This window comes from Colossoma macropomum, unplaced genomic scaffold (genome assembly GCF_904425465.1).
Source record: "Colossoma macropomum unplaced genomic scaffold, Colossoma_macropomum, whole genome shotgun sequence".
NCBI classification, from domain to species: domain Eukaryota; kingdom Metazoa; phylum Chordata; class Actinopteri; order Characiformes; family Serrasalmidae; genus Colossoma; species Colossoma macropomum.
Window position 1 is genome coordinate 45,168,699 of NW_023494789.1, and position 27,803 is coordinate 45,196,501.

At 38.1% G+C, this 27,803-nt stretch overlaps 1 protein-coding gene across 1 annotated transcript in view; it reads left to right on the plus strand.

Moving 5' to 3' along the window:
* ptprfa (protein tyrosine phosphatase receptor type Fa) overlaps positions 1-24,846 on the plus strand; it is a 241,253-nt gene extending 216,407 nt beyond the window's left edge. Inside the window, 11 exon segments of the mRNA XM_036571461.1 lie at positions 1,484-1,607; positions 1,738-1,913; positions 6,951-7,070; positions 7,784-7,938; positions 8,161-8,446; positions 13,557-13,735; positions 20,033-20,159; positions 20,433-20,558; positions 21,097-21,251; positions 22,110-22,245; positions 22,960-24,846. Coding sequence (XP_036427354.1) covers positions 1,484-1,607; positions 1,738-1,913; positions 6,951-7,070; positions 7,784-7,938; positions 8,161-8,446; positions 13,557-13,735; positions 20,033-20,159; positions 20,433-20,558; positions 21,097-21,251; positions 22,110-22,245; positions 22,960-23,028 — 1,653 coding nt within the window. The 3' untranslated portion in view covers positions 23,029-24,846.
* Positions 24,847-27,803: the final 2,957 nt, after the last annotated feature.

A 27,803-nucleotide genomic window follows, 5' to 3' on the forward strand; every position in this document is an offset into this window, starting at 1 on the left:
AGGGATGAGGCAGAGAGCAGACAGGGGTCTGGGTGTGTTTGTATTAGGGGCTGAGCTGTGGTGTGGTGGAAATAAAGGTGGATGTCTGTGTCAGAATAAAGTCTAGTGGTATCTTCATCCACAGTACTGCAAGCTTCTTAAAAATGTGCTTTGAAGTTTAAAAAACTTGTGAACAGTGACCCTGTTGAACTGCATAAATGACTGAAAACTGCATGAATATGTGGCCAGATACATTACACGTCAAACATTTGGGGACACTGAGCCAAAAAAAAAACATGCCAAACCAGTATGAATATTTTGTGTCTAATACTAAGTTTAAGGGGCAAAAAATTCTGATAGAGGTTAATATTGGCTGATTTTAGTTATAACTTGCTTTACTGACAGATCTGATCGTCAGTTGTCACTGTTCTTAAACTCAAATAAACGGCAGAAATTCAGATAGCTGACAGTTCTGGGCAGATTCTGACTTTCATACGGGAGTGTTGGTTGAATACCAGGCAGATGTTATGTGTACAGGCAATAATAGTGGCCCTATTATAGCCTGCTCACCTAACATCTGCCAGGTAGTCGACAAACGCTTGCATGCTATACAGCAGTGTACACTTTTGCCTTATGTCTGTATTTGTGGGCCAATTCTGGCATAAATGTTGTAGACCAAAAATGTAATTAGTCCAGATATGGGTCACATTCATTAGTTCTACCTTACAATGTGTGGGCCAGATCTGGGCCAAATGCTGGGCCAGAGCAAACCCAAGGTTGTTGCCAACAGTCAGCGGGTTGTGGGTATAAGTCTCAGGACTTACTTGGTATTCGTTGTTGTACCCTCATACAAGGCACTGTCCCAGGCGGCTCTGTGCTGCTGCCAGACTGGGCGTAAATTTGAAATTACAAATTTCCCTTGTAGGATCAATAAATAAAACAGCGTATTTTAATCATGATGGTGTTTTGTGTTCAGATTAACCAGTTCAGCCTATATTGCTGTCATACATTTGAACAAGGTTTTGCTCAAACATAGTAGGTTCAAATCTGGCTATGCTGCAAATAAAGAAATCTCTGTTTATTGGTACATCATGTAATGAGATGAAATGAGATCTGTTTCTCCAATATTGATGAAACTATGGGTCGTCAATGTCAGCCAGTATTATCAGTAAAAGATAGGGCTCTAATGTAGACAAGCATGCTTGTTGGTTTGTAATGACTTAATATATTAAAGGCTAATCAGGTACCTTTCAGGTGTTCAAACCACCTTTAGCCCAGAGGGTTTTAGTATGTGCTTTTAGTGATTGTTTGGATATAAACTAATAATAGTTAAAGCAAAACTTGCTCTACATAGCAAGGAAGACACTTTTTTGAGCATGAAGCTGAGTGTTAAAGTTAAATATTCATAAAGCATTAGCAAACAGCTAAAGTAACAGCAAGCAAACTCAGACTGATGAGCAGTACTTGTAAAGTGTCTTGTCTTTATTTTCTCCTCTGTCCACAGTCAATTGACCCTGGCCAACAGTTCACCTGGGAGCACTCCAACCTAGAGGTCAACAAGCCAAAGAACCGCTATGCAAACGTCATTGCTTATGATCACTCCAGAGTCATCCTGACTCCCATTGATGGTCAGTATGGAGAATCTTCTTCAGTGTAGCAGCAAGTGCTGCTTTTACAATAATAACAGTTCTTTGCCTGCTGTGAGAGGCATGTAAGCTGCTTTGTGAGGAGTGTTAACAGTGTGTATTTTGTGTGCAGGTGTGCCGGGGAGTGACTACATCAATGCTAACTACATTGACGGCTATAGGAAACAGAACGCATACATTGGCACACAGGGGCCTCTCCCCGAAACACTCAGTGATTTCTGGAGGATGGTGTGGGAGCAGAGGGCCAACACCATTGTCATGATGACCAAACTGGAAGAGAAATCTAGAGTGAGTAAAGTCATACATAGACACTTTGCAAAGGCCTTTTTACACGACAAACAGGACTTATGCATCCCCCAGTCATTTTCAGTGGGAGACAGGCAAAGCAACGCAGCATATATATGCCCGAGACAAGCATATGCCCACCCACCTTCGAGTTGAAAACATTAATTGTGTTGGTGTCAGCCATAAAACCTGCTGTTTTTGCTAGGAAAAAATTTAAAAGTGTATACACCATGAACTGGTGGCTCTCTGCTTTCGATATTTATTTTTATTCCTATTTTCAGTGCTTTTTGCAATTCTTATTTTTGTGTTTAAAATAGTGCTGCAGTCCATGCTCGAAGTATGCTAGCTGTGCTAGCATTGCAGTCAACATGGTTACATGATTGCCATGCGAAAAGCCCCTAAGACTATATTTATTCTTCAGTGAAATATGCTATATGCATATAGACCCACTCTATTTACAGTAACTACTAGGAGTATAAATCTCTGACCTTACAGTTATTCTATTCAGTTGTGATTATTTAGCAGGCAAGTCAGTGCTTCATGAAATCTCAAATTTTACCAGTATTCCATTTGATTTAATAATGCAATTATTTTTTTAAATGCACTGAATAGGGTCTTCCCTTTCTCTTTGCCACTCAGCATGATGCTAGCCAACACAAGCATTAGTTAGCTGACATAACAGAATTGAAGTGTTCTCCTCCAAGTGTGTTGAGCTGTCCAATTACATTGTCTTAGCAGCAGTTTGAAAAGATGCAGTGGCTGATGTCTGAGCTTAGTAGCCTTGTGAGACAGGGGTATACCTTCATAGAAGGTGAAATTGGCCATGACTAACTAAATTGGATTAAAAAAATAACCAAGTGTTACTTCAGCAACTTTTAGTAGAATGCAGTCAATAAAAACAATATTTGATACTTATTCCATTTGAAAATTTGAAAATAACCTTTTAGTCAAAACGTGGGTGCTTAAATGAATGCTTTATTGAGTATTGGTATAATCAATTCCAATGGATTTTAACATTCCAAATCATTGCAGATGAACTACCCTCTTCAAGTTGATGCCCTGATGCTTTTTTACACTTTTAGTGCAACATTAACCTTAATTTCAGCAACCAGAAAATACTTTGGTTTCCTTTTAGTTTTATAAACAAAATCCACATTTTGTAGAAAAACAGATAGGACCCTATCTCATTTTCACTCACCATCAGAAATACTGTACTTTGCAGAGAGACACACACACATAGACCGATCCTTCTCACTCTGTTGCTTATTTGTGCTGTGCAGTGTGTGTGTGATGCTGAATGGTGTTGTCAAGTGGCAGGTCAGGTGTGAACAATGTACTTTGCGGTTCAGGAATGTGTGAAAGAGAGAGTGAGGAAGAGCAGTGCTGCGACACGTAATTAAATTATTAACACTGCTACCAATGCTGGCTATGCTAGAGTTCAGCATATCTGAGTCTTTTTGTATCGTCTCAGAGTAGCAAACTATGTTCTTCATTACTGGAAAAGGGTAAAAAAACAATTAGCTAAAACGTATCTGGAGGCAAAGAAGTTTGCTTAAGTTTTGCTCTGGAGCTTTAAGGCTAATGTAGCTAACAAGTTGAAAATTCTGTTTCTATCGTGATAAATTATGTCTCGATGTGCTTTTCTGAGCATGTCATGGGATCATCAGTACTAAAAGGACGCTAACTACGTTGCGTTACAAAGTGAGAATAATTAGTTTAATTGAATTTAGTGCAGCACAGGTGGTAAAACATTGAATAAAAATCATTGTCATTGTAATTATTATTATCAGAGTATATTTCTAGATGTGGCACTACAGGTTCTATTTTGTCTTATTAAATCTCAGAAAAACAAATATTGTGATGCATGTTGTGTCTTGAAGTGTTGCGATATATTTTTCCCACATTGCCCACCTACTAACGAATGGAAGTTTTATCAATAGCATTGTAAGCGCATGTTTAACCATCCGAAAGTAGTTAAAAAAATGTTTTTCTCCATAAACATTATCTTTAGCTAAATTGATATTAATTTAATCAATATTTAGGGTAATCAAGTTTTTCACCCCTTCACCCAGATCATGGTTTATTTTATTTATAATAATTCGCTTGTTTTTCATCAAAAAATTATTTTCTGTTTTTTGTGAATATTGGCAAAAACTAGCCATTCTTATTCTTATTTTATTTAGACTTTTTCAACATTTTGACATATTTTATGTCATGGGGCCATGATTGATACAAATAAAACATCCCTTCTGTCCCAAGTCAAATTTACCCTTTCAATTCAAATCACACTAAATGAGCCGTAAGTATGATTTTAACACTACGTTTTATTTTTTTGAACAGTGTTAAAACAGAAAACCTGAACAAAAAAACAACGAAAATTGTGTATGTGTGTGAGTGTGTGTGGACCAGGTTTGTGCCACATTATGGGGACCAAAACCTGTTCATACACCACAGGCTGGTCCCCACAATGTAAATCATTAAATTTTACGTTGATGCTAAGATTAAGGTTAGGTTAAGATTAAGGTTCGGGATAGGGTAAGGGTTAGGGTTAGGTTAGTAGTAGTTCTGGAAGTCTATGTAATGGCCCTACAGTTCACAGAAACAAGGTTATGTGTGTGAGTTTGACTGTCTGTGCATGTGTGTGTGCCTGTGTGTATGTGGTCGGGAGGGATTAGGCAATCACATTGTGTGTCAAATTTGAAAAGAAAATTAATCAGTTTCAGTCTAAATTTGATATTTTTACCCTTTGTAGCCACCATTCTCACTGCTGGATCAAATTGTCCTGAACATTATGTGTGTAATATAAACATGCAGGAGGGGTTGCAAACACATTAAATTAGTCATTTTCCATTTACTTCCATTTAATCTTCGAAACAAGTCCGTTTGACCCACAACATAACAAGAGGTTTTAAGCAAAAAATTCCCCCTTCGGTTTCTTGGGTCCATGGCAACAATTTTGACTACTCCGAAACCGTTGGAGCCTACTTCAAACCACTGAGGCGGTGAGCACTAGGGATGTGCATTGGGACTCAAATGCTCTGTTAAACTTTCAAGGTGCCAGTATCTGACTACTGAAATCAATACACAGGTTGAGGTGGAGAAGTTAGTGATAGCACGGCTATATCACTTACTAGGCTTGTTACTCTAGTTAATGTTAGCCAGGTCCAGAAACAATGAAAATATATTTCTCTGGCAAATAACATGTTGGCACATCATCCACTGAGGAGAAAATACCTCATGTAGAAGACAACAAGTATCCAGCCTGACACTAATGATATCTGTTAGCACATTGGTTCATCTGAAGAGGTAGCCTTCATTGCTCATCAAACACAAAAACCTACCAGTCGCTTGGCTGTTTTAAATAATAAAACATGTTCCTCTGTGTGCTGCTATATTCTTGTGACATTATTTTCAACCAAAGTCCTTTTTTGCCATCCTTGTGGATGAACTTGGAATGCACATCCCATCAGGTGAATGTTAGTGGATTTTGCTATGATAGTTCTTTTGTTTGCTTGTGCCTCGCTCCCCAAGAGTTTTCTCATGCTATTATTGCTGCTCCTACTTTTTGTCACAGAGGTGCTCATATCAAATTATTAATTGCCAAGAATTATAAACGTGCTTGAAAATATCAGGATGTCTTTCCCAGCCAAGACTGGGAAAATTGCTTTGCTGAAACTCTCTGTGTGTGTGAGAAAGAGAATGATCACCCCTGTGGGTTTGCCAGCTGACTCTTCTGCTTCTCCTTCCTACATTCAAGCCTGTGACAAGAGTGAGTTTCTATTGTAAAAGATGTTTCTGGATGCATTTGTACAATGGAAGGTGCTTATATTTAGTCAACCCCTTAGCTTTTTAAGGCTGACACAAAAACATGGATATTTTTCTAATTAATCTGCTTTTCTCTGTGAGTCACATTACTTGTCAGTGCTGTTGTTGCAGTTATTTGATATGTTAAAGAATGTGATCTGACAAGTGGAAAATGTGTACATTATTATTTGTCTCACAAGCTAAATTTTTTTAACAACGAAAGTGCATGAATAGTCACATCCGTCACGTTTTTTAACAATACTTGTCAATACTTACTCGCCTTGGCGGTCAAAATTGCGTTCTGAATGCGCTCATGCACCCACTCTGAAAAAATCTTCGTGCGTCCAACAATAAAGGAAAACTTATGCATCTTTTATACAATGATAGAAAACATGGTGACACACAGAAAGCACTGGTTCTAGGTTTCACAACATGGACGTGCACACACCACAACTGTTCTGGCAGCATATGTAAACAAGTTAAAAGGGGTTTGATATAATAAATCCCTTAAATTGTTATTATGCTATAATGACAAATGCACCCCCTTAAACTCTACGAGTACATATGTGGGTCCACACTTCAATTGCTACAGACTACAGAACATAAACATGTTGCCTAAATCATCATCATGTGCAGCCAGCCAAAGTGACATATGGTGGTAACATAAAATATATGCGGACTGAATAGAAGGTGCAAACGTATGTGTGTGTATGTGTTCTCCGTTTGTGATGGACTGTGATTATGCAGTGAGCTCAGATATGCTGGATGTGTCCAGGTGGCTGCTCTGCTGTCCACCACACACTCGTGAATGTGTGCACATATGACAGGAAGTGACTCATGAATGAGTCCTTCGGATTCTAGTCTAAATCACCTACTTGGGCTATTTACAGATCATTGGTATTGAAATGGCAACTTCATAGAAGGAAAAAACACGCTGAACCTCAAAATGTGTAATTTTTTTTTGACCATTTCTGTCATGAAATGTTCACACAATGTACAGGGCGGCTGGCCCTTCAAATATACAAGGTTTTCTTGTGATAGCGATGATATTTAGAGGCTACATGCTTATACAGAGGTGATATATAAACAATATTCAGGCCAGCATAGTGCACACAAAAATTTTACTTTTAAATAGAGACTCCCTTTCCATCCCCCATAGCTCATTGTTTTATTTATTTTTGATTTATTTTTGCAAGATGTATGTGGGTTATTTTTGTTTGTGCTTTTGCCCTGTAGGTGAAGTGTGATCAGTACTGGCCAAGTAGAGGGACGGAGACGTACGGGATGATTCAGGTCAGCATGCTGGACACTGTGGAGCTTGCCACCTACAGCGTCAGAACATTCGCTCTATACAAGGTATAAAATTCACTCACAAAACACAGAGTGGGATTGGGTGAATAAGTGAGGGAGGGAGAGAGGGAGGGAGGCAGTGAGTAAAGGAGTTGAATCAGCATGTAAATCACTGAGTAAATGAGTAAGTTACTAAATCTTTGAGTGAGTTAGTACATATATGGATCATTCTACTGAACCGGTTCAAAGTCAGAGTTGAAAACACGTTTTTTATAGCACAATTCTATAGCCTAAGAATAGCTCAACCAGTTTGCGTGGAAGTCCCTGTAGTTACCATATTACAAGCCTTATTATTTAATAAGCCTGGGATGTTAAGGGTTAACTGACTTGGACTTCAGACAAAAACTTTTGCTTTGAGTGACCCTGTACCTTAATTATATTTACTTTATTAAAATTTAAAACAAATAATTGAACCTTCCAGCTTTTAGGACAGTCACATTCCATTGGAAAGTACTCTATTAATGCTGATTTTCTATAACTTTATACCTAATCTCTATTAATTGCCTAGGTTTAAATAGATCATAACATAGTCCTTGTAAATACCTAAGGTCTAAACACTTGATTGTTTTTAATTCCTTTTTTAAGGTTTTTTTTTTTTAATTCAGTAGAATGGCCTATATATCTAATTTAAATCTATTTTACAAATGTTTTCATGAATATTCCTTTTTTATTATTTAAAGGTGCTATATTATAAAGCTATTATTATTCACTCCTAACAGAATGGCTCCAGTGAGAAGAGAGAGGTGCGGCAGTTCCAATTTATGGCCTGGCCGGACCACGGCGTTCCCGAATATCCTACACCCATCCTGGCCTTCCTGCGCAGAGTTAAAGCCTGCAACCCACCAGACGCAGGACCAATGGTGGTTCATTGCAGGTAAACTGCAGTGTGCTCCCTGTTTTATTCTCTTTAAAGCAACCGAATGTCGTATTACAAAGGTGAACCCTTTTAAGTGTACAGTTATTATTGTTTCAGTGAGAAATTATTCATATAAAATTGCATCAAGCCTTCGTGTTGCCAGTGGTAACTGTGAATTCTATAGGTTACCCACAGAAACACGAGACCCCTCTTCAATGGCTGTGTGTGTTTCTCCCTCAGTGCGGGTGTTGGAAGGACAGGCTGCTTCATCGTGATCGACGCCATGCTGGAGCGCATGAAGCACGAGAAGTCGGTGGATATTTACGGTCATGTGACTTGCATGCGAGCTCAGAGGAACTACATGGTGCAGACGGAGGATCAGTATGTGTTTATTCATGAAGCCCTGCTGGAGGCTGCCACCTGTGGACACACTGAGGTTCCGGCCCGCAGCCTCTACACACACATCCAAAAACTCACCCAGGTGCCCGCCGGAGAGACCGTCACAGCCATGGAGCTGGAGTTCAAGGTCAGGACACATGCACATTCGCACACACATCACGCAAAGGCCAGGGCCTGCCAGCAGTTTTATTAAACACTGCTATAAGCTAAGAATAGTTCAACCAGTTTGCATTGGAGTTACTGTTGTTACTAAATAATAAGCCTTAGCATGTTCTAAGCCTGTGATTTTAAGGGGTTAAATAATGCAAATGGAATTAAATCATTTTGTTACATTTTCCCTTAACTATTGAATTTCCTTAAAGTTTCTGAATCTCTCAAGTGTTGCATAAAGTTCCTTATCTGACATTTTCAGTAGTATAATTTGAAGAAAGGAGAATGCTCACTTAAGATTATTGGTGAAAGTGAGAGGCTGAAGATTTTATTTTAGACTGTGACAATATGCGAAAAGCTTTGCCCCGCTCTGCTCCACCCATAGTGGCTGATATGCTTTATCATTGAAGTTGGTTAAAAACCGTCTCCTTTGTCAGGAAAAACTGAAATGCAAAACAGCCAATCACAGAGTGGAATTTCCAGCCCGTAGTAGGAGATATTTTTCATGTTCATGTCCTCTGTGTACAGAATGTCCACCAAAAAGAAGATGCTCTTTGATGATGGTTAAACTAAGCAGATTATTTTTCATATTGACAAGAGTAACAGGAGAATTGGCTAGTTTCAGTACTTAGCTAGGTTAACTGGCAATAGTAAGTTCCGGTAATGAAAGAATGCTGTCATGGACATGGTAGAATTTTACTTCAGCAAAACCTGAGTCACCGTAGTAAACCCCTCAGCATTTTCACTTAGCTAAGAAACGCATCTGAAGAATTTTATGCAACCCCCTTAACTACTTCCTTTAAGTAAGGGAAACCCCTCCCTTAAGATTAACACTTGGGTTGCATCTTAAGGGTCTTGCCCTTTTGCCTTTGGTTGTGTAGATGCCCTCTTAGTCAGCATGTATAATTGGGTTTTAAATAGCCATCCTTCAAGACCTGTTCAGTGAGGCTCAGGAATAGAGCTAAGGGGTTGGCTTAGGTATCACAAGCTTCATCGCACTTTGGTGCCCACTCTGGTGGCCTGTGGCGATTACTCCTTGCTAACTCTGACCTGTCACAGATGCATGCATCACTACAGTGCTGGAAATCTTACAGACAAAACTCTGAAAACATATCTTTAAAAAACATTCTATGACGTGGTTATTTTGAACAGCAACCAAACATAATATTTGCAGGAAGGGGTGCTAATAATTTTCTAAACCAAATTGTTGTTATTGTAAAAAACAGTGAGTTTTGGCAAACTATGTGAAGCCCTTAAAAAGAGTTATAACTCACTGATTCCTAGCAGGTAATGGATAACCATACAGCTTTGAACACTGGAAACTGGAGTTGCTGGTTGTTTTCCTCATGATTACACTGTCTTATTTATAAGAATCTGTTTGCTGTAAATTAAATTAAGTTGGTGCCATTTTTGAGTAAGACTACGCTTTTTTACCCTTAATTAGTGATCTGTTTGCTTAAAAGTGAACCTGCATTTCATTTATACTGTTAAACCTCAGATCTTGATGGTTACTTATCATACTTTATTTCAGTCATCATACCTGTCAGCTTCATGAGATATTTATATTCATTAGATATAACAGCTCTCTTTTGACCTTTTCTTAATGTGTTATAACTGCTTATTAATGATTTTAGTGTGCTTATGGCCTAATTAAGAACCATTAATAAAGTCATTTTAAATCATTGATAAATGTTTTGTAAGGGTAGTATTATTGTAAAGTTGTACCAGTAACCTTAATTCATGTTCGAGTTGCTCCTTTTTTTCTTTCAGCATCTTCCCCCTCTAAATGTCTGTGCACAGGCCTGGTGAATTATGAAATCCATCTTCTATTTTAGATTCTTCAAAGTAGCCCCTCCCCTTGTCTTGATGCAGCTTTGCGCAGTCTTGGCATTCTCTTAAGCAGCTTCATGACGGGCCACCTGGGATGCTTTTCCAGCAGGCTTTGAGAAGATACACGTGTACTCGCACTGTGTGGCTCAGAACCAAACTCCTTTTTGGGGGCATTTAAAAAAATTTATAAGACTTTATGTTTTGGAAATGACTGCATACAGAGGCATCAGCTTAACGATTTATATTTGAGTTAGAAACATATTAATGTAGATCTAATTGTCTATTAGATTAGGAAAAATGCATATTCAGTCCGCTTGGTCTAAACGTTTGCCTGAAACTATAGATACACACCCTGCCATGTAAGCACACACAGAAAACAGCTGTACTCAAGAGTTTTCTTTTCTGTCATTGTCAATCGCACTTGACAGCATGTAGAACGCAAAAGCAGGCAGCATGGGCAGAGTGGTTTCGACAGAAAGAGGGAAAGCCTGAACCATTGTGCAGGAGCACTCTGTGCTAGCAGGAGACCAGGAGGGAGAGAGAAAGAGAGAAACACAGACAGACAGACAGAGACCATGGAATCATTCTTTTGTTTATGTGCAAGCATGTAACAGAGTGTGTGCATGTATGTGCGTGTGTGTGTGTGTGTGTGCGTGTATGAGGGTATGTCTGCCTGTGTTTGTGTTAGGAGTGTGCGGATGTAATTTTTTTTGATATTGCTTTTTTGGCAGAGGAATCAAGTCATACTGCATAGATTTTAAGAATATAAAGCAATTATTGCTACAGTAAGCACTAACACAGTGGTAGTTTTGCATTTTTTCTGTTGTAAATACTTTAATTTCTACATATTCATATTTCATGTGATTGGCTGTTCATAAATGTCGTGTTTTCATGTGCAAGCGCAAAAGGATTAATCATAACTTAAATATCTAAGCCTAAGTTTAAGCTGAACTAGCTTTGTGAGACAGGCACCTGCTCTGTTGTATTGTTGTTGTGGTGTAATCTGCTGTATTGAGGGAAATGGTTACAAGTTTTTGATCCCACACCAATGAGAGATACACCCTGTGTTTTAGGTCAGGCACTATGCATATATTCTTCCACTGTTTACCATGACTTCAACTAGCTTACTTGAATAATCCATTAATTGACTGCTAATTCAGTTAATTCATCCGCTAATCTATTGTTCCTTTCTCGTTCTTCTCTCTTTGCCACTGCCATCGTTTAAGCCACCCATTCCCATGAGCCCTTGTTGACTTTGCCTCTCCAATGCCATTCTATTGCTTTATTAGCTCAAGTGAAGTTTGTTAGATGAACCATCAAGGGTGAGGGACCAAGTAAACACCAGTATCACATTCAGCAGCAGAACTTGCCCTTTTTAAACCCAAAAAAATGCAAAACTGTTTATAACTCAATACTTTAAAATGTTTCAAAGTTATTCAGTTTTCTGTTCAGGTGGGTGTTTAGGATTAGCCTAAAAAATTAAGTTTCAGGTAGCAAATTACTCCATAAAAGACTGCTAATAATAATAATTCATTACTCTGCTAGCTTGCTGGTTAGCAAGCTAAAGGCGGTTCTAAAGCGAAGCTTATAGCCAGACAAAGCGGTTATTCACTAAAGTTATGCACACCTCAAAAATATTCCACATTACAAAGTTTGCATGACTAGCTGTTTAGCTAACCGAGGCTAACCTCACTGAAGACTTTAATTAAATATACAGAAATTAATATTATAATTAACGATTATGATCAATATTTGATAATGCCTCAAATATATGTATGATCACTGCAAACTAAGTGTATTGTTCTGTGGTTTAGCGTGGGTACAGTACTGGGTGTTCACTAATGTTTGGTAAATGATGCAAACCTAGCTTACAAGTAGGCTTACCACCATGGACATGCTGCCAATATGTGCAGCCTCATTTATGTCTAATTCACCGTCAGTGATTTTGTTCTTGGCCTGTATGTACTCTACATAAGTACTCGATTTGAGACACAGCCAGAGACAGTGAAAGTGACACAGCATCCACTGCGAAGCTCCAGAGCCCAAATTACACTTCAGACAGCTTGTGATCTCTGCACCGCTGTAAATCCAGAGAGAATATAATTGAGTTTTTTATGCTCATTGTGCTGCAGATTTCTTTTACCAGCAGTTTATTTTTAAAAAATTCAAACTCACTCACTTTCTCTTTGTCTGTCTTCTCTTCTATCACTGTCTCACTCCCACTTTTTCTCTTTTTTTAACTCAGTCTCTCTGTTCAGGGAGCAGGTTGCACTGCTTGTGTTTGATTGTTCAGTCTCCCTAATGCTTTATTGAGAGGAATTCTGCCTTTTCAGTTTGAGAACAAGAGCAAAAAGACTTAAGATACACACAAAACACAAATACATAACCATCCAAACCACACAGGATCAAAAGATCTGGCTACATTAGCAGATGTTGAATGTCTCAGAGCAGTTGTCTTTTATAATTTCAAGACCGTTTTTTATTTTACTTAGTGTCTTGAAATAGTCACTAACTACATCAAAATGATAACTGTCAAAATGACTTTTCTCAAAATTTTGACTTAGTATTTTGGAAAATGACATCTAAATAATGACTTGCAAGATTTCAAGAAAGTCAGTAATTATTTTGAGATAAGTAATTATTTCAGGATAAATCAAATATTTGAAGAAACAGTTTTGTAATTATTTCAGCATAGTAAACCATTATTTTCATAACACTAAGTCATTATTTTGAGATAATCAGTCAAAATTTTGACATACTGTTTACAGAAGAATAGAAAAAAAACGGCAATTCATGCATCAGAGATATTCTGTGTTCTTTCTAAACACATCTTAACAAGAACAGACCCTAGCAAGTTCAAAAACAAACTTATAAATAATTTCACATATAGTTCATTTCAATTTATTATCAATTCTTTATACTTCTTACTATGTTCACATTACAAATGAGCATGGTATCATCAAAACAAAATGTGTTGAACTCTTTAAATTGTAAGGCCACATAAATGGGTCCACACCTCAATTCCTCACTCTTCTCATAATAATGATAGTAATAATAATAATAATAATAATAATAAGTTTGAACCCTAGGCTTATTGTTCAGTTATTAAGCATGAAGGAATAGTTCTGTGAAACTATGCAGTTGATGAGTTTATTGATATCTGAGATGTGCTTCTTTAGTTTATAACAGTAGATGCTAGGCCAATGTCAATTAAATTATTTTTGAGAGTGTTCTGTATTTGTTGGTTCTCTTTGCAGAAATTAGCCAACTCCAAAGCACATACCTCTAGATTCATCAGTGCCAACCTGCCATGCAACAAGTTTAAGAACAGACTTGTCAACATTATGCCCTTCGAGTCGACCCGTGTGTGTCTTCAGCCAATCAGAGGAGTGGAGGGCTCCGACTACATCAATGCCAGCTTCATCGACGGATACAGGTGCGTGTGTGTATGTCTGTGTGTTAGTGATGTAAATATGCAACAATTGCATCACTTTTGGAATATTACAATCAAATATAATCACTTATAATGTTCAATAAAGTATGCAGTTTTCCTTTTTGGTCAGGAAATGTCAAAAATAAGTTTGAATATGCAAGGAAACAAGGTCACACACTGTGACTGATGTGTGGGGGTTTTTTTGCCTGTGGTCATCTTTACAGCCTAGCTGAAGTATGTTTCCTCTGACTGAGCGTTTACCATATCATACCATATACTGCAACAATAGCAACATGGCATTCACCCTGTGTTCATGTTATTATTATTTCTTCTCAGTCTAAACTGACAAATACCAAAGCTAGTATTCCAGTTCTCAAAAGGAAATATCAGGTATTGAAAAAGCGAAGTGACATTTATAGAAAATGATGAACAAAGACAGAAATTGGGTTTTTAAAAAGATTCTGTTGAAATCTGTGCAGCAAGGAAATATCTCTCTCTCACTCTCTCATTCTCTCTCTCGCTTGCTCTCTTTCTTCCGGGTGGTGACAGCTGAAGAGATGCCTTGTCTCAGTGTTTTCTGTCTCTGTAGCCTTTCACTTTGTGCTGGCAGTTGTCAGGACAAATTGGCCGTATTGGCAGGACTGTCCATAACCGGGAGTGCATTGGCCGAATAAACGGCCGTGGCCTGACAGGTGACAAACATGGCCCTGTAGGGAAATGAAATGATTAGCCGTCACCACGGATACGCTCACTGTGATCCCCTCAATGCATTACACACACACACACACAGATACACAGTGCCTTGTTATTGTATTACAAACTTAGCAGAGCTAATGTGTTTTAGAGCTGTCCCCTCTAAATCAACTAGTTGTGCTAGCTTCATAGGTTCCTGGTTGACAAAGATGCTTTCAGTCGACGTATTTCCTTAGTTATGTATTTGTTTGTTTATGTATTTTTACACATGAACTGGGGCTAAAACACAATTTTACACCTTTTTAGGGACAAAATTTTGTAAATTAGATTTTGCACTGAACTATCACTTTAAAATGTCTATCCCTCATATTTACCGCAGGATGTGTTATGACGACATGGAATCCGGCAGTGTGTGTTTTAGATGGGCAGCGTGTCTCCTCAGGCTGTGTCTGGGGCTCCAGTTATTGCCTTTAATGAAATTAGTGTGTGATCAGAGGGGTCCCATGGTGTGCTGGAATGGAAGTGGCGTAATTGGCAGTAATCCTGTCTGTAATGAAGGGCTGAGGGAAAGGAGCTTTCTATCGCCTTTAGCGTGATGAGTTTGTTTTTGCGTGGAAGTGGAGTGTGTGTTTGCGTGTGTGAGAGTGTGTGTGCGTGTGGACTGCCACTGTTTAACTTCCCTTTGCCTAATAAAGCTCACCGGGTCTTCTCACCTGAGGGAGAGTGTGCGTGTGTGTGTGTGTGCATGTAAAATTTGTGGCAATATCTCTCATTAGCTGCAAAAAGTTAGCCTTCAGCAGGTGTTAGGATGAACAGACACACACACCACACAAACAGTGCTATGCAAAAGTCAGAGACCACCATTCATTTATTTCATTTCAGCTCAAAATGGCCAATAAGATAATTTTACTCATTTTTCAGCAACAGGAACAAAGCAAAAAAAATGAAAATTACACCTCAGTGATTATATATTTGAAAATGGTCTGGAGAATATATAGCAATTATAGCTTCTGTTCTTTTCAGCAGACTTGCTTTCATTTTTTAAAGAAGTCTGTAGGGAAAGTTCAGTCTTAGAAGTTGGCGGCCTTTTCTGCATCGCATGATTCCAATAATCCTAAAAACATTCAGTAATGTTGAGTTCTGGACTCCGGGGGGTGGCCAGTCCATTGTTTTAAAACACCAGCAGTTTTTTGTTTGATTTTCTTCTTTTTCTTAGTAATAGCTTCTTGACAGCCACACATCCTTTCAGACACATTGTGTTGAGTTGTCTTCTCACAGTGCAAGGATGAACAGAAATATCTGTGGATTTTTTCTGATCGAGTGGAACTCGACTGATCTTTCAAAGATAAACACTTATAATAATTGTCTGAGCGTGACAGTTTTGGTTGTCTACCAGGTCTTGCATGGTTCCATTTCCTCTATATCTTTAGATTCTCTAGTTATTATTGTCCACTCCCTTATGCAAGGAAATCATGTGCTTATAGTACTGTGTTGATCTCATGTCTGATCTCCTCAGAAATATCTCTTTAAAAATGAATAACTTGTACTTAATGACTGTTTTCACTGTAATTAAACAAATGAAGGGTGGTCTCCAGTAGTGTACACACTAGTGAATGTTTCATTTTACCTTTGAGCATGATTTAATGAGGATGATGAGGGTGCTGAGGAAGATGTATTATATGTGTTTGATCAGCACTTAGAGATGACATAAAAGTATTGATGGGTATTGGTATTGGCCCGATTGGATATTGGAGGGGAAAAAAAATGAATCTATCCTAAAATACCTCACACTCACACTATGTGATGTTATTAGCTGTCTATTTCTTCCTGTGTAGTTGAGTGTTTAAGGATGATGGCCTATGATGATCATCTTAAGTAAAGAATTTCAACAAAAACAGCTCATTAGTAGTTTTTAGAAGAAATATTGAATCTTTATTGGTATTGGCAGATACTCAAGGTTTCTATATTGGTATCATTGTAGGAAAAGACAAAGTGGTATTTCTACTAGCACCACTTTGTCACTAAATGACCTTAATTGGGGGCAGAACACATGTAAACACTTATTATTAGCTCTCACATGCTCACTCCTTACTGTGTGTCAGTACAGTGCTATGAAAAAGGATTTGCCCCTCCTGATTTCTTCTATTTTTCCATATTTGTTGCACTTAACTGTTTCAGACCTTTTGAATTGAATTGAATTTTGAATTGACTTTTGAATGAATAATTATAAGACAAACACAAAATGCAGTTTTGAAATAATCATTTCATTTATTGATTGAAAGAAGTTATCCAACACCAACTGCGTGAAAAATTAATTATTCCTTTAGTTACTCAATCAACCAGTTAACCAAACCAGTCAAACTAGACAATCAAGCTTGATTACAGCACTGTTGAATCTTAACATCTAAACATCTAAGCTCTCCTCTGAATGGCTCAAAAGAAACAAATAAGGTTGTGGAGTGGCCTAGTCGAAGTCTTGACTTGAACCACATTAAGATGCTGTGCCAGGACCTTAAATGGGCAGTTCATGCTCGAAAGCCCTCCAGTGTGGCTGATATAAAGCAATTCTGCAAAGAAGAGTGGGCCAAAATTCCCCTACAATGATGTGAAAGGCTGATCTCCCGTTATACAAAAGCTGTTGCTGCTAAATGATATTAAGCTAAATGTTATTAAGTTGTTAATAAACTTTTATTATTATTAAGTTAATAAGTTTAGGGGACAGTTACTTTTTCACACATCTTATATTACAGAACGTGATCTCCTCATCTTAAATTACATAGTATATGAGGATCTGAAACCATTTAGTGTGACAATATGCAAAAATACAGGATAATAGGAAGGGGGCATGTATGCATTAAGGGGTGGAAAGAGTACTGAAAATTCTGCAGCAAGGGAAGAGAACAAGTTAAAAGTATTATTAAAGGAAATTACTTAAATAAGAGTAAATAAGTAGTTGATTGTAAAACTACTTGAGTAATCAAGCTTTTTGTGTATCTGCAGTAATAAAAATATTTCAGAGTTGACTTGCCTACATTATTAGGAATAATCTGAACACAGAACTAAAGCAAGATATGACATTATGAGAGAAAAAAAGTTTTGAGCTCAGGCACTGATCACAGTGTGTTCTGATCTTTCTGTGAACTGTGTAAGGAACAAGGTGTACATTAAAGTACACACATTTCACGATTAGATGTTATATATAAGGCGTCCTAGTTTAACTGTTTCCAGTGAAGTGGTTTAGAATCCATGAAAGGCTGTGCAGAGTTTGTTACTGTTTTATTAAGTCTGTTTAAAAAAAAACAAAAAGATTGCTTGATTGAGTCAAAATAGCAGGTAGATTACTCCTTTAATAATGTAAGTTTTAGTGACAGTCTTACTGTCCATTAGCTCCCTGAACGTTAGCTTACATTAATAGGTGTCAGCTTCTACAGACAGTAAATTTTACATTCACAGCCTTTAAATTGTTACCTGTATTGTTTAAGTACTTTACCTGTATATTACATTTCTACCACTAAAATCATTAGCAACAACAATTTATCCAGTGTTGGTTTTCTTTACTGTTACATATTCCTCTGGTTATCATACTAATTACTTCATACACAATCAGGAATACATTTTAAATTTATTTGACAGTTAAACAGCTAAACAGCCTCTCACACAGTTAGTCAGGCATACACACACAAAGGCAGAAAGAGAGAGAGAGCGAGAGAGCAGAGTCAGGCTGTGTTCTGTGATGAACTGGCTTAATAATGATCTGAATATTACAGCACAACACTTTCTAAACTCTGTTGGAGTGATGCTCTGATGTCTCTGATGGCTCTTTATTCATGTGTGGTGATGGAGTACTGTAAAGCCTGCATGAGACAGCAGAAGAGTTTCATATTCCACCTGCAGTCTGATCAATCACATTTTTACGTCTCTCTTTAAAATGACCTTCTGATGAACCTGAGCGCTCATAAAAAATAGAGAAACATATAAACAAATACATCACCAATTCATTTTTGCTTCATTGCCCACCTGACAGTTTTTACTGTGGTGTCACAGTGCCATCTGCTGTTAATTCAGAGCAACTACAACAGCTCACATATTTTTGATTCTGGCTCAGCATAACTGCCTCTGTGTGTGTGTGTGTGTGTGTGTGTGTGTGTGTGTGTGTGTGTGTGCGCATGTGTATGTGTGCGAGGGCACGTATGTACATTTAAAACTGCTTTCATATTAGCAGGTGACAGTGACACTTGTCTAGTCATTTTCTATATAAATTATATGCAACTAGTTGTGATTTAGTGCAAGCAAAAGGTGACACTATGACAAAAAATATGAGACCACATTGAATATCTGGGATTTTTTATGTATTTAAACCTAGAAATAAACAACAGAAAGTTTTTGAAGTTTGAAAAATATAAAATAAAGCTATGTGAAGGTAATAAAATGAAATATTAAAGATTCTGCACTATTCAAATTGAAGCAAGTTTATGACATGAGATTGAAATTAAGGCCTTTGCGCAAAAAGACCTTTTTTTTGTCAAAATAAAATTAAATGCAATTAAATAAATTGAAAAAGATGTATATAAACATAAAATAGACCGTACCACAAAACAGTCTCTGAATAATATAAAAGATATGCAGTGGGAAATAAGTGCAGATACAATCAGGTTTTGAAGAATTGTTTTGCTACTAATATAATCTGTAATGTTGTGTTGCATTAGAAAAGAGTGCAAAATTGAAGCACTATCACAAGTATATAGTATATAGTATATAGTAAATGCAACAAGAGCCCACAGGCGACAAGTGCTGCCTTGAACACACCCATAAAAACAAACTTGGAGTGAAATTAGCAGCTTGTCACCTCCTAATATGAGTGTGCTGTAAGGGTGTAAATGTATCTATGATAGAGTGGGAGAGTATATTTATGGATCTGTGGTTGTGTAAATTGCTACATGAGTTTGCATGTATATGTGAGTGACACAAACACAAACAGTGCAAATGGCGTGTGCGTGCATATTCATGGATGCATGAGTGATCAGGTGTGTATGTATGGGGGCGTGTGCTTCTTAGAGCTCTCACGATCATGAAGTTTTAGCTGACAATTAATTACAAAGGAAATAATAATGATTAACAAGTAAATTGTCTTTTTGTTCATCAAATGCAACTAAAGTACAAGCCTAAGTGACCAAATCGGCTGATTAGCTATCTTACTTTCTAGCTGTTGATACTTAGTAGCTTCCAACTGAAGACAGACACAGCTGAAGATCAAATAAACAAACATTACTTGCCGCTGTCCAACAGTCTGCAATTTTATTTTTGTGAAGTGTTCTATGATGCGTCTCAATACATGTGTGTTTGTTTTATTTACATGCATTTTTTTCAGCCCAGTGGATGAAAAAACACCCAATTAACATTATATGTGATATAAACATACAATTATGAAAGGTAACAACTGTGAAAACTATTTGTGATCAGCTTATATTATTGTGATCAGGCCATTACATAATAATTTTACCAGGCCTAGTACTTTTTTGTATGTATGTATGTGTCTGTGTATGTTACTAAGTGTAATTTGTGTGTGTGTGTGTGTGTGTGTGTGTGTGTGTGTGTGTGTGTGTGTAGGCAGCAGAAGGCCTACATTGCCACACAGGGTCCTCTGGCTGAGACCACTGAGGACTTCTGGAGAATGCTGTGGGAGCACAACTCCACCATTGTAGTAATGCTGACTAAACTCCGAGAGATGGGACGAGTAAGTTCACACACACACACACACACACACACACACACACCCACACACACACACACACGAGATTGCTTGAAGAATTTCTAATATAAAGGTGCTTGATGTACCATGTAAACATAGTTAGGTAGCAAAATGTTTACATGGTCATGTAATAATTTGAATTATGACTGTTTTTGGCTCAGACTTTGGGGGGAACAAAAAACATGAGAACAATACATGAGAAATATAGAGTATAGAATCTTCAAAACATGCTTACAGTGATGTTTTTTTGCCCTGCAGGAGAAGTGTCATCAGTACTGGCCAGCTGAGCGCTCTGCACGCTATCAGTACTTTGTGGTGGACCCTATGGCTGAGTACAATATGCCTCAGTACATCCTCCGCGAGTTTAAAGTCACAGATGCCAGGGTACGTCTGTCTTTTTTTTACATATTCATGTTGATTAGGGTTCTAATTAAGGCCCTGATTGGGGGTTTGATAGGGTTTTGATTGGGGATTTGATTAGGTTTCTAATTTGGGTTCTGTTTGTGGTTCTGATTGAGCCTCTGATTGGGGTTCTGGTTGGAGTATTGATTAAGATACTGTTTGCAGTTCTGGTGGGATTTAAATCAAGGTTTTAATTTGAGTTTGTTTTTTTTTTTTATTGGGGCTCTAATGGTAATTTTTCCTTGTGCTTGGAATAGAGTTTGATTGTTGCTCTGATTGGTGTTATGATTGAGGTTCTGATTAGGGTTCTGCTTGAGACTCTAATAAGGATTCTGAATGTTTTTTTTCTTAATGAGGATCAAAATTGAGGTTTCAATTGAGGCTCTGGTTGGAGTTCTAATTGGGATTCCAATGGTGTCTCTGATAGAGGTTCTAAATGAGATTTTATTGGGTTCCCAATTATAAAGCCCAGTTAATATCACTTCCAGAATATAAGTGTATCTCTCCCGTTTTCTCTCAGGATGGCCAATCCAGGACCATTCGGCAGTTCCAGTTTACTGATTGGCCAGAGCAAGGGGTGCCAAAGACGGGAGAGGGCTTTATCGACTTCATTGGCCAGGTGCACAAAACCAAGGAACAGTTTGGCCAGGATGGACCAATTACTGTTCACTGCAGGTCGGTATTTGTATGTGAGTGTGTGTGTGTGTGTGTGTGTGTGAGTGCATGAGCATGGTGACTGTGTGCATGCCTGTGCATGAATTTTAATATTGCTACTTTCTTAAGAAAACCATCTTGTCAAAATTTCATGACTGAACCAATGGAAATGGTTGAAAATTATGGAGTTTCCTGCTTGCAGCTTTACCAACAGGACATTTAATTGAAAAATTAAACTTTCCCTGAAGGCAAATGCCAAATAAGCGTTATGAGCTTTCCCATTAATTTTTAAACCAACGACCTATGTTCTCCTCCTTTGGCAAACACTAGTGAACCCACAACAAACATGTTTATTGGGACATGGTGTTATATTATAGCCACGACAAATCCTATATGTAGTGTGAAAAGTTATAGTCAGTCAGTGGCCTTGTTGTCTTTTGTCATTCAGTGAAATTTGTCATTTGTCAGTCAGTCAGCTATGGTTCCACTACCATGTTTTTTTTTCGTTAAGAACCAATATATTTTGGCACCAGCCCTGCCCGTGAGCACTGTCCAGCATGGAAGTGTTTTGCTTGTAAATGATACTTTAAACATGATGTACTTCAATGATAAACCAACTCACAGTAGCTGGAAATAACATTCCTTTTACCAAGAGAGCCAGAAAATGGAACATTTCATTTAAAAGCTTTATTTCAATCAGAGGCCTACAATCACAAAGTCACATAGCAACAGCACACAAGCAGCTGGGCTCCAGGGTGAAACTATGGATGGTCTGTTGGCTCAAACTAGGAAAATATGATTAAATTATTGTGTAACTTTGACACCATTTATAGATATGTGTGTGTGTGTGCGTACTAATGTGTTCTTTATCTCCTGCAGTGCTGGTGTGGGTCGTACCGGAGTATTTATCACTCTGAGCATCGTTCTGGAGCGGATGAGATATGAGGGAGTGGTGGATCTGTTCCAGACGGTCAAAACACTCCGCACTCAGAGACCCGCCATGGTCCAAACAGAGGTGAGAGAGACTTAAACTTCATGGCTTATAATTAACTACTACAGTGTTCTGTACAAGAGTGAGAGTGAGGAGTTAGTGACATCATTCTCATTATGAAGTCATTGCAAGGTCAAATTTACATATATGCAGCATTTTTAGCATTTTTTCATATACATATATATATATATAATATATATATATATATATATATATATATATATATATTTTGCTGTCTTTGCCGTTCTTTTTTCCCAAAATCTATATCTGTACTTTATCTCTTTTTTTATCTGATGTGTGAATGTTAAGCCTTTGAAAATTAACATTTAAGTAGCCATTACATTTGTAATATATGCCTCTCTCATCATGTCCTAGAAGTACAAGTTCATGGAGGAGTGCATCTCTCCTGTTCTGTAATAATTTTCATCCTTTGGATGCCAAATGAATCTGGGCTCTGTGTAGGGGACGTCAAGAGAGGAGAAAATGAACTGAAGTTACATGAAATTTTCACAATGTAAAGCCAACCTTAGAGTTTATGTTAAAGGCCCATGATGACATTTTTCTTCCTGGTTCAACACAAGGGTCCCGTCAACAAAGGCTTAGTTTTGGATTATTTTGCAATTGGGCTTGTTGTGCCTTACAAAAAGCCTGAAAAATTGCAAAAATGATGAGCAAGAATGCATTTCTGTTGTTAAATATGTCAGACCAAAATGTTGTGTGTGTTGTGTGTGTTTCCAGGACCAATACCAGCTGTGTTACAGGGCGGCTCTGGAGTACCTGGGCAGCTTTGATCACTATGCAACGTAACCGCTCACGGAAATCTCCGGAAAGCCCTGGAACGCCCCCTCAGGAGAGCAGCCAGTTCTTTCTGAGCCAAAACCAACCCCACTGAATCAGTACGCAGGCTGTGGGAGAGAGAGAGAGAGAGAGAGAGATGAAGAGGACGAGGGAGAGAAGAGTATAGAAAGTAAAGAAAGTAAAGGAGAGTCACAGTTGAAAGGAGCGACTTCACACTGTCGTCCAAACCTGGGTCCATCCCTTTTCCAGAAAGCATCCAAAAAACAAGAAACATGCCGTTCTGGTATCTATATTACTGTACAACATCTCCTGTCTCTGTAATCCTGCTGAGAATGCAAAGTACCTTACTGATTTTTTATGACTACCATTTTTATTGCCATCTCCATATTAATCATTATCATCACCATTATTATTATTATTCTGATTAATAATATTATTATTGTTATTACAATACAATACAGTTGTACCTACAACACAAGTATGTTATTTTTGTCATTTATGCTGGTTATTTCATCTATTTTATCTGTATGGGGTCTGTTTTTATTTTTTTTTTTCACATAATGTTATTCATTTATGATTTTATTATTATATGGTCTTTTATGTTTAGCACAGGGGCATGTATTTTAACATGACCCAGATAACTCATATTAGAGGACTCATACTCTGAGCTGCTGATCATTTCTTACTTTTTATTATCATTATTATGCTATTTTTATCGATCTGCTCTTATTCAGTGGGAGAGGGCGAAGATCTTTAGGACCTTTTCAGCTCCTGATACTTTACTGAACAATTATCTATGTTAAAAAATAGATCAAATGGCATAATGCCACAGTTAGAGGACCACCTGAGAAAAATGCCATGTACAGACTCTGGCTCTGATTTAAAAGAAAAAAATAGCTGTAAACTGTGATTTTTCTGGTATCTTTTCACTCAAAAAGGGTCTCTCAGTGAAAATCAATGGCATGTGTGCTGTCCAAGCAAAGCCTTTGTTTTCCCAAGCCAAAGGTCAACTTGTGCTGACAGCCACTCAGAAAAGAAAGGTTAGACTGTGGTCAAAGAAGCGGCTTAGACAAAGTCGATTACTCATTGGCGACGTCTATAATGGGGATAAAAATACAACAGTTTGTTTACTTATAAGGGAAAGCACTCTGTAATGCTCTGTAATGTTTATGTGATCCACATGGTCATTCTGACAGATTGCAATACGCTACAGGAAGTGTAGGGGGCGATATGGCATATATTGTTTCGTTGAACCATAAAAGAAGAAATTGCTCATCACATAGATGGAACTTGGAATGATGGCGCAATGATAAAATTAGTCGATTAATTGAATATTAAGCAATAGATTAATTGATTTGAGAAACAGTAAAAGCCCCAGAATCATTACAAAATGTCCAAAATAGCTGCCAACCACAGTGTCTGGGCGAAACGTGTATTCTGGCCCATTATCCTGACTGGAGTTAGAAATCCCCAGCCCAAACTCTGTATGCGTGGTACGATACCATAACTGCCATACGATCATATCTCACTGTGGCTCAGAAAGATGGACTACAATAACATAAAAAGAAGCAACACTGGACGGAGAATTTCTGCTCAACTCAAGTGTTTCCTTCTCCCCAACGGCCTGAGCGCAAAGTGAGGTGGATTGGAACATGCGGGACCAGGCAGATGATTCATTTCACTTTGTGTTCGGAGCGAGATGTAAGAGGGTTCAATCTGTTGTACATGCAGTCTGTTTTCTATTTGTTAATAAAATAATAAAAAAGCAAAGAGAAAATATGTTCCAAAAACCTTGATGTTAATAAAGTTGAATAATTGGGTTTTGTATATTGCTGTGGTGGCTTCTCTGTCACTGTGAGGCTGGATGGCACATTCGCACACACACCAGGGTGGCTACCCATTCAGGATTTCCCTGAACTGTACTTTTGGTTTTTGGTTGCCTGTCCAGGAAAAAAATATTTCCATTCTTGAACACAAAAAGCACTGGAATCCAGACATTTTCATATGTTAATATGTCCTATGAAGTTTAAACAGCTTCTTTTTATCCAACCGAACCATTTGTATAAAAAGAATGAGTTTGATTTGTTCAGATTACCCTCAACTTAGGAACAGTTCTTTGGGAAAGGTGCACTGCTGCTGACAATAGGCAGCACTGCATCAGATTCTGTAGCTACAATCTTCCTTACACAGCATTGTGAGCGTAGCTACCTATCTCCTGAATTTAGTAAAAAATTAAGCCACAAATCAAGTGTCCAGGAATTTTACAGGGCTGATGTGGCAACCCTAATGCACACGCTGACTGTGGCCTGACCAATCTCAGTTATAAGGACCTAAATTTCTGATAGCTGATAACATCGTCAGAAATTTAGGTCCTTATAACTGAGATTGGTCAGGCCACAGTCAGAAATTACACACACTCCCATAGTCTTAGTTAACAGTGCTGTGCTAAGTGTTACGATTGTCAGTGGTCAGATATCAGTTCGCAGTTGTCAGATCAGCAAAAACTTTAGAGTAGGGACAGAACTTCCCAGAATTCTTAGTGGGTGTTTTCTTACAGAGTTGTCTGTTTGCTACAATATACACTATACAGTCATATGCAAAGGTTAGGGTGCCACTGCACTTTTAATGCACAATTACTGTTTATTTGCTGAATTTACATATTGAAAAAAAAACAAAACATAAAATGTGGCTTGTGCAAAGGTTTTAGTTTTTTGTTTTTTCATAAAACGAATAGAAATAGTGCACCAAAATGTGCAGATGTCATGTTTGTGTGTTCTCTGTTGAGAATGTGTTAACTTAATTTCACTTAGCAAAATCAACAAACATGGAATTGACTACAGGTGTTCAACTTTTGCATACAACAGTATGTTCCAAAGTGTCAAGACACCCCTTCTATTTAGTGGATTCATCTACTTTAGGTGTTCAGTTGCATACTAATAGAATTGCTAATAGAATGGGAAGCTCTGGGGCAGTCACACATGAGCCTGATGTCACCATGCCCAATGCCAAGTGTTGGCTAGAGGGGTGTAAACCCTCCCAACACTGGGCTGTTTAGCAGTGTGTTCTCGGGAATGACTGAGCTCCATCAGATACCTTTGGGATGAGTTGAATAAGTTGGCATTTATGATCCACAACTTATCATCCAACATCAGTATCACTAATGTTCTTTTGGCTGAATGTAATCAAATACTTACAGCGATGTTTCAACATCTAGTGTGAAGTCTTTCCAGAAGAGTAGAAGCTGTTACTGCATACAACTGTATATAACAAAATACTAAATTGGCATTTTAACAACGTAACTTTTTCCAATACAGATAGATCTGCAACTTCTCAATCTCTAATGTTATTGATATCTCTAACAGGACTAGTGCACCAACCCAACCGATGTATTGGCTGGCCCTTAACACTGACCCCTTAAATGCACACACACACAAACCTTTCCCAGTGTACCAGGGAACAGATGGCAAGTGCCCCTCAAGCGTCTGTGTCCTTGCCAGTCCTCTGCTGCTTCTTCGCCAAGGCCAGCCAGCACACAGGCTGTGTGTGTGTAGCCTCCCCGATGGCACTCTGCTGACCGGGATACTCCACCTGGACAATTTAGTCCTGTTTAGATTACCTCAGATCAGGGCAAAGGTACAAATTGTAGCAACCATGCGAAAAAGGAATAATTACGTTAATTAGAAACGGTTTGTCCTTTCGGTGTAAAGGTCAAAGCTGCCGCATGGCTCTGTAAATTGTAATTACGGAATAATAGGATTCAGTGTAATTTTTTACTGCCTCGAACTTTGAAAGGAAATTAGCCGCAGTCTCCTACAGCTGGTGCAAACATGGGCTTACAAATCTGTGTCTATTTTAGCTTTAATTAGAGTCATTTGGAGGGAAGGTGGAAGATCATAAAAGAGCACTCAGATAATTTCCTGTAAACATACATTACAGATTCATTTGCCCATAAAAGGCTATGAGTGCAATGAATCACGCTTATTATGATTGGGGACATCAACTAACATGAGTTTTCATATCAGTTTGACTCTAACAGGACAATTACAATAATACTCATTTAAGTATTTAAAATACTTTAATGAATACTATTCTTACTGCCAATAACGGCCAACAGTTTATTCCACTGTTAGTAGTTACCGGTGAAGGTAACTCTGAAAGGTATGAAGTATCCAGCCCACAACCAGCCTCATCTTTACATGTCATGTTCAAACTCAAATGTTCCCATCATGTTTTTAAGTGTGCTGCAGATTCTTAGCTAATTAGCGAACTAAAGTTAAGTGTATACAGCAGAGATCCTCCATTTGCAACTCTTCTGATCAGTCATCACTTGAACTGGCTGCCTCTGGCTCGGCCGGATGACGTGACGTGTAGATGCCCCGCCCACATACATACGCCTGCCTTGTCCTGTGGACACGCCCACTATTCCAGCCCCAGCTATATTCAGAGAAGTTGTAGAACTCATAACCCGGCTCTGCTGTATTTCCCTGGCCGGCTGAATTCCCCTGGCCACGCCCACCACGTCAAGAAAATGCCAGAAAATAAAACACAAAAAAGAGTCAACGAAGAAAAAACGTTAAAGGCAAAAAAAAAATAAGTATAATAAAAGAATCGTTGAAAAATGTGCTGCAAATAGAAAACAAAACGTAGCTTTTGTTAGCAGTATCTTTATATTTTTGTAATTCATTTTATATTTTTTTTTTGTGGCATCGTCTCCATAGGTCAGAAGTTTCTTTGTCTGTTTGTTAACCCAGCAGAGCTGGATTTGAGAAAATAAAAAATACACA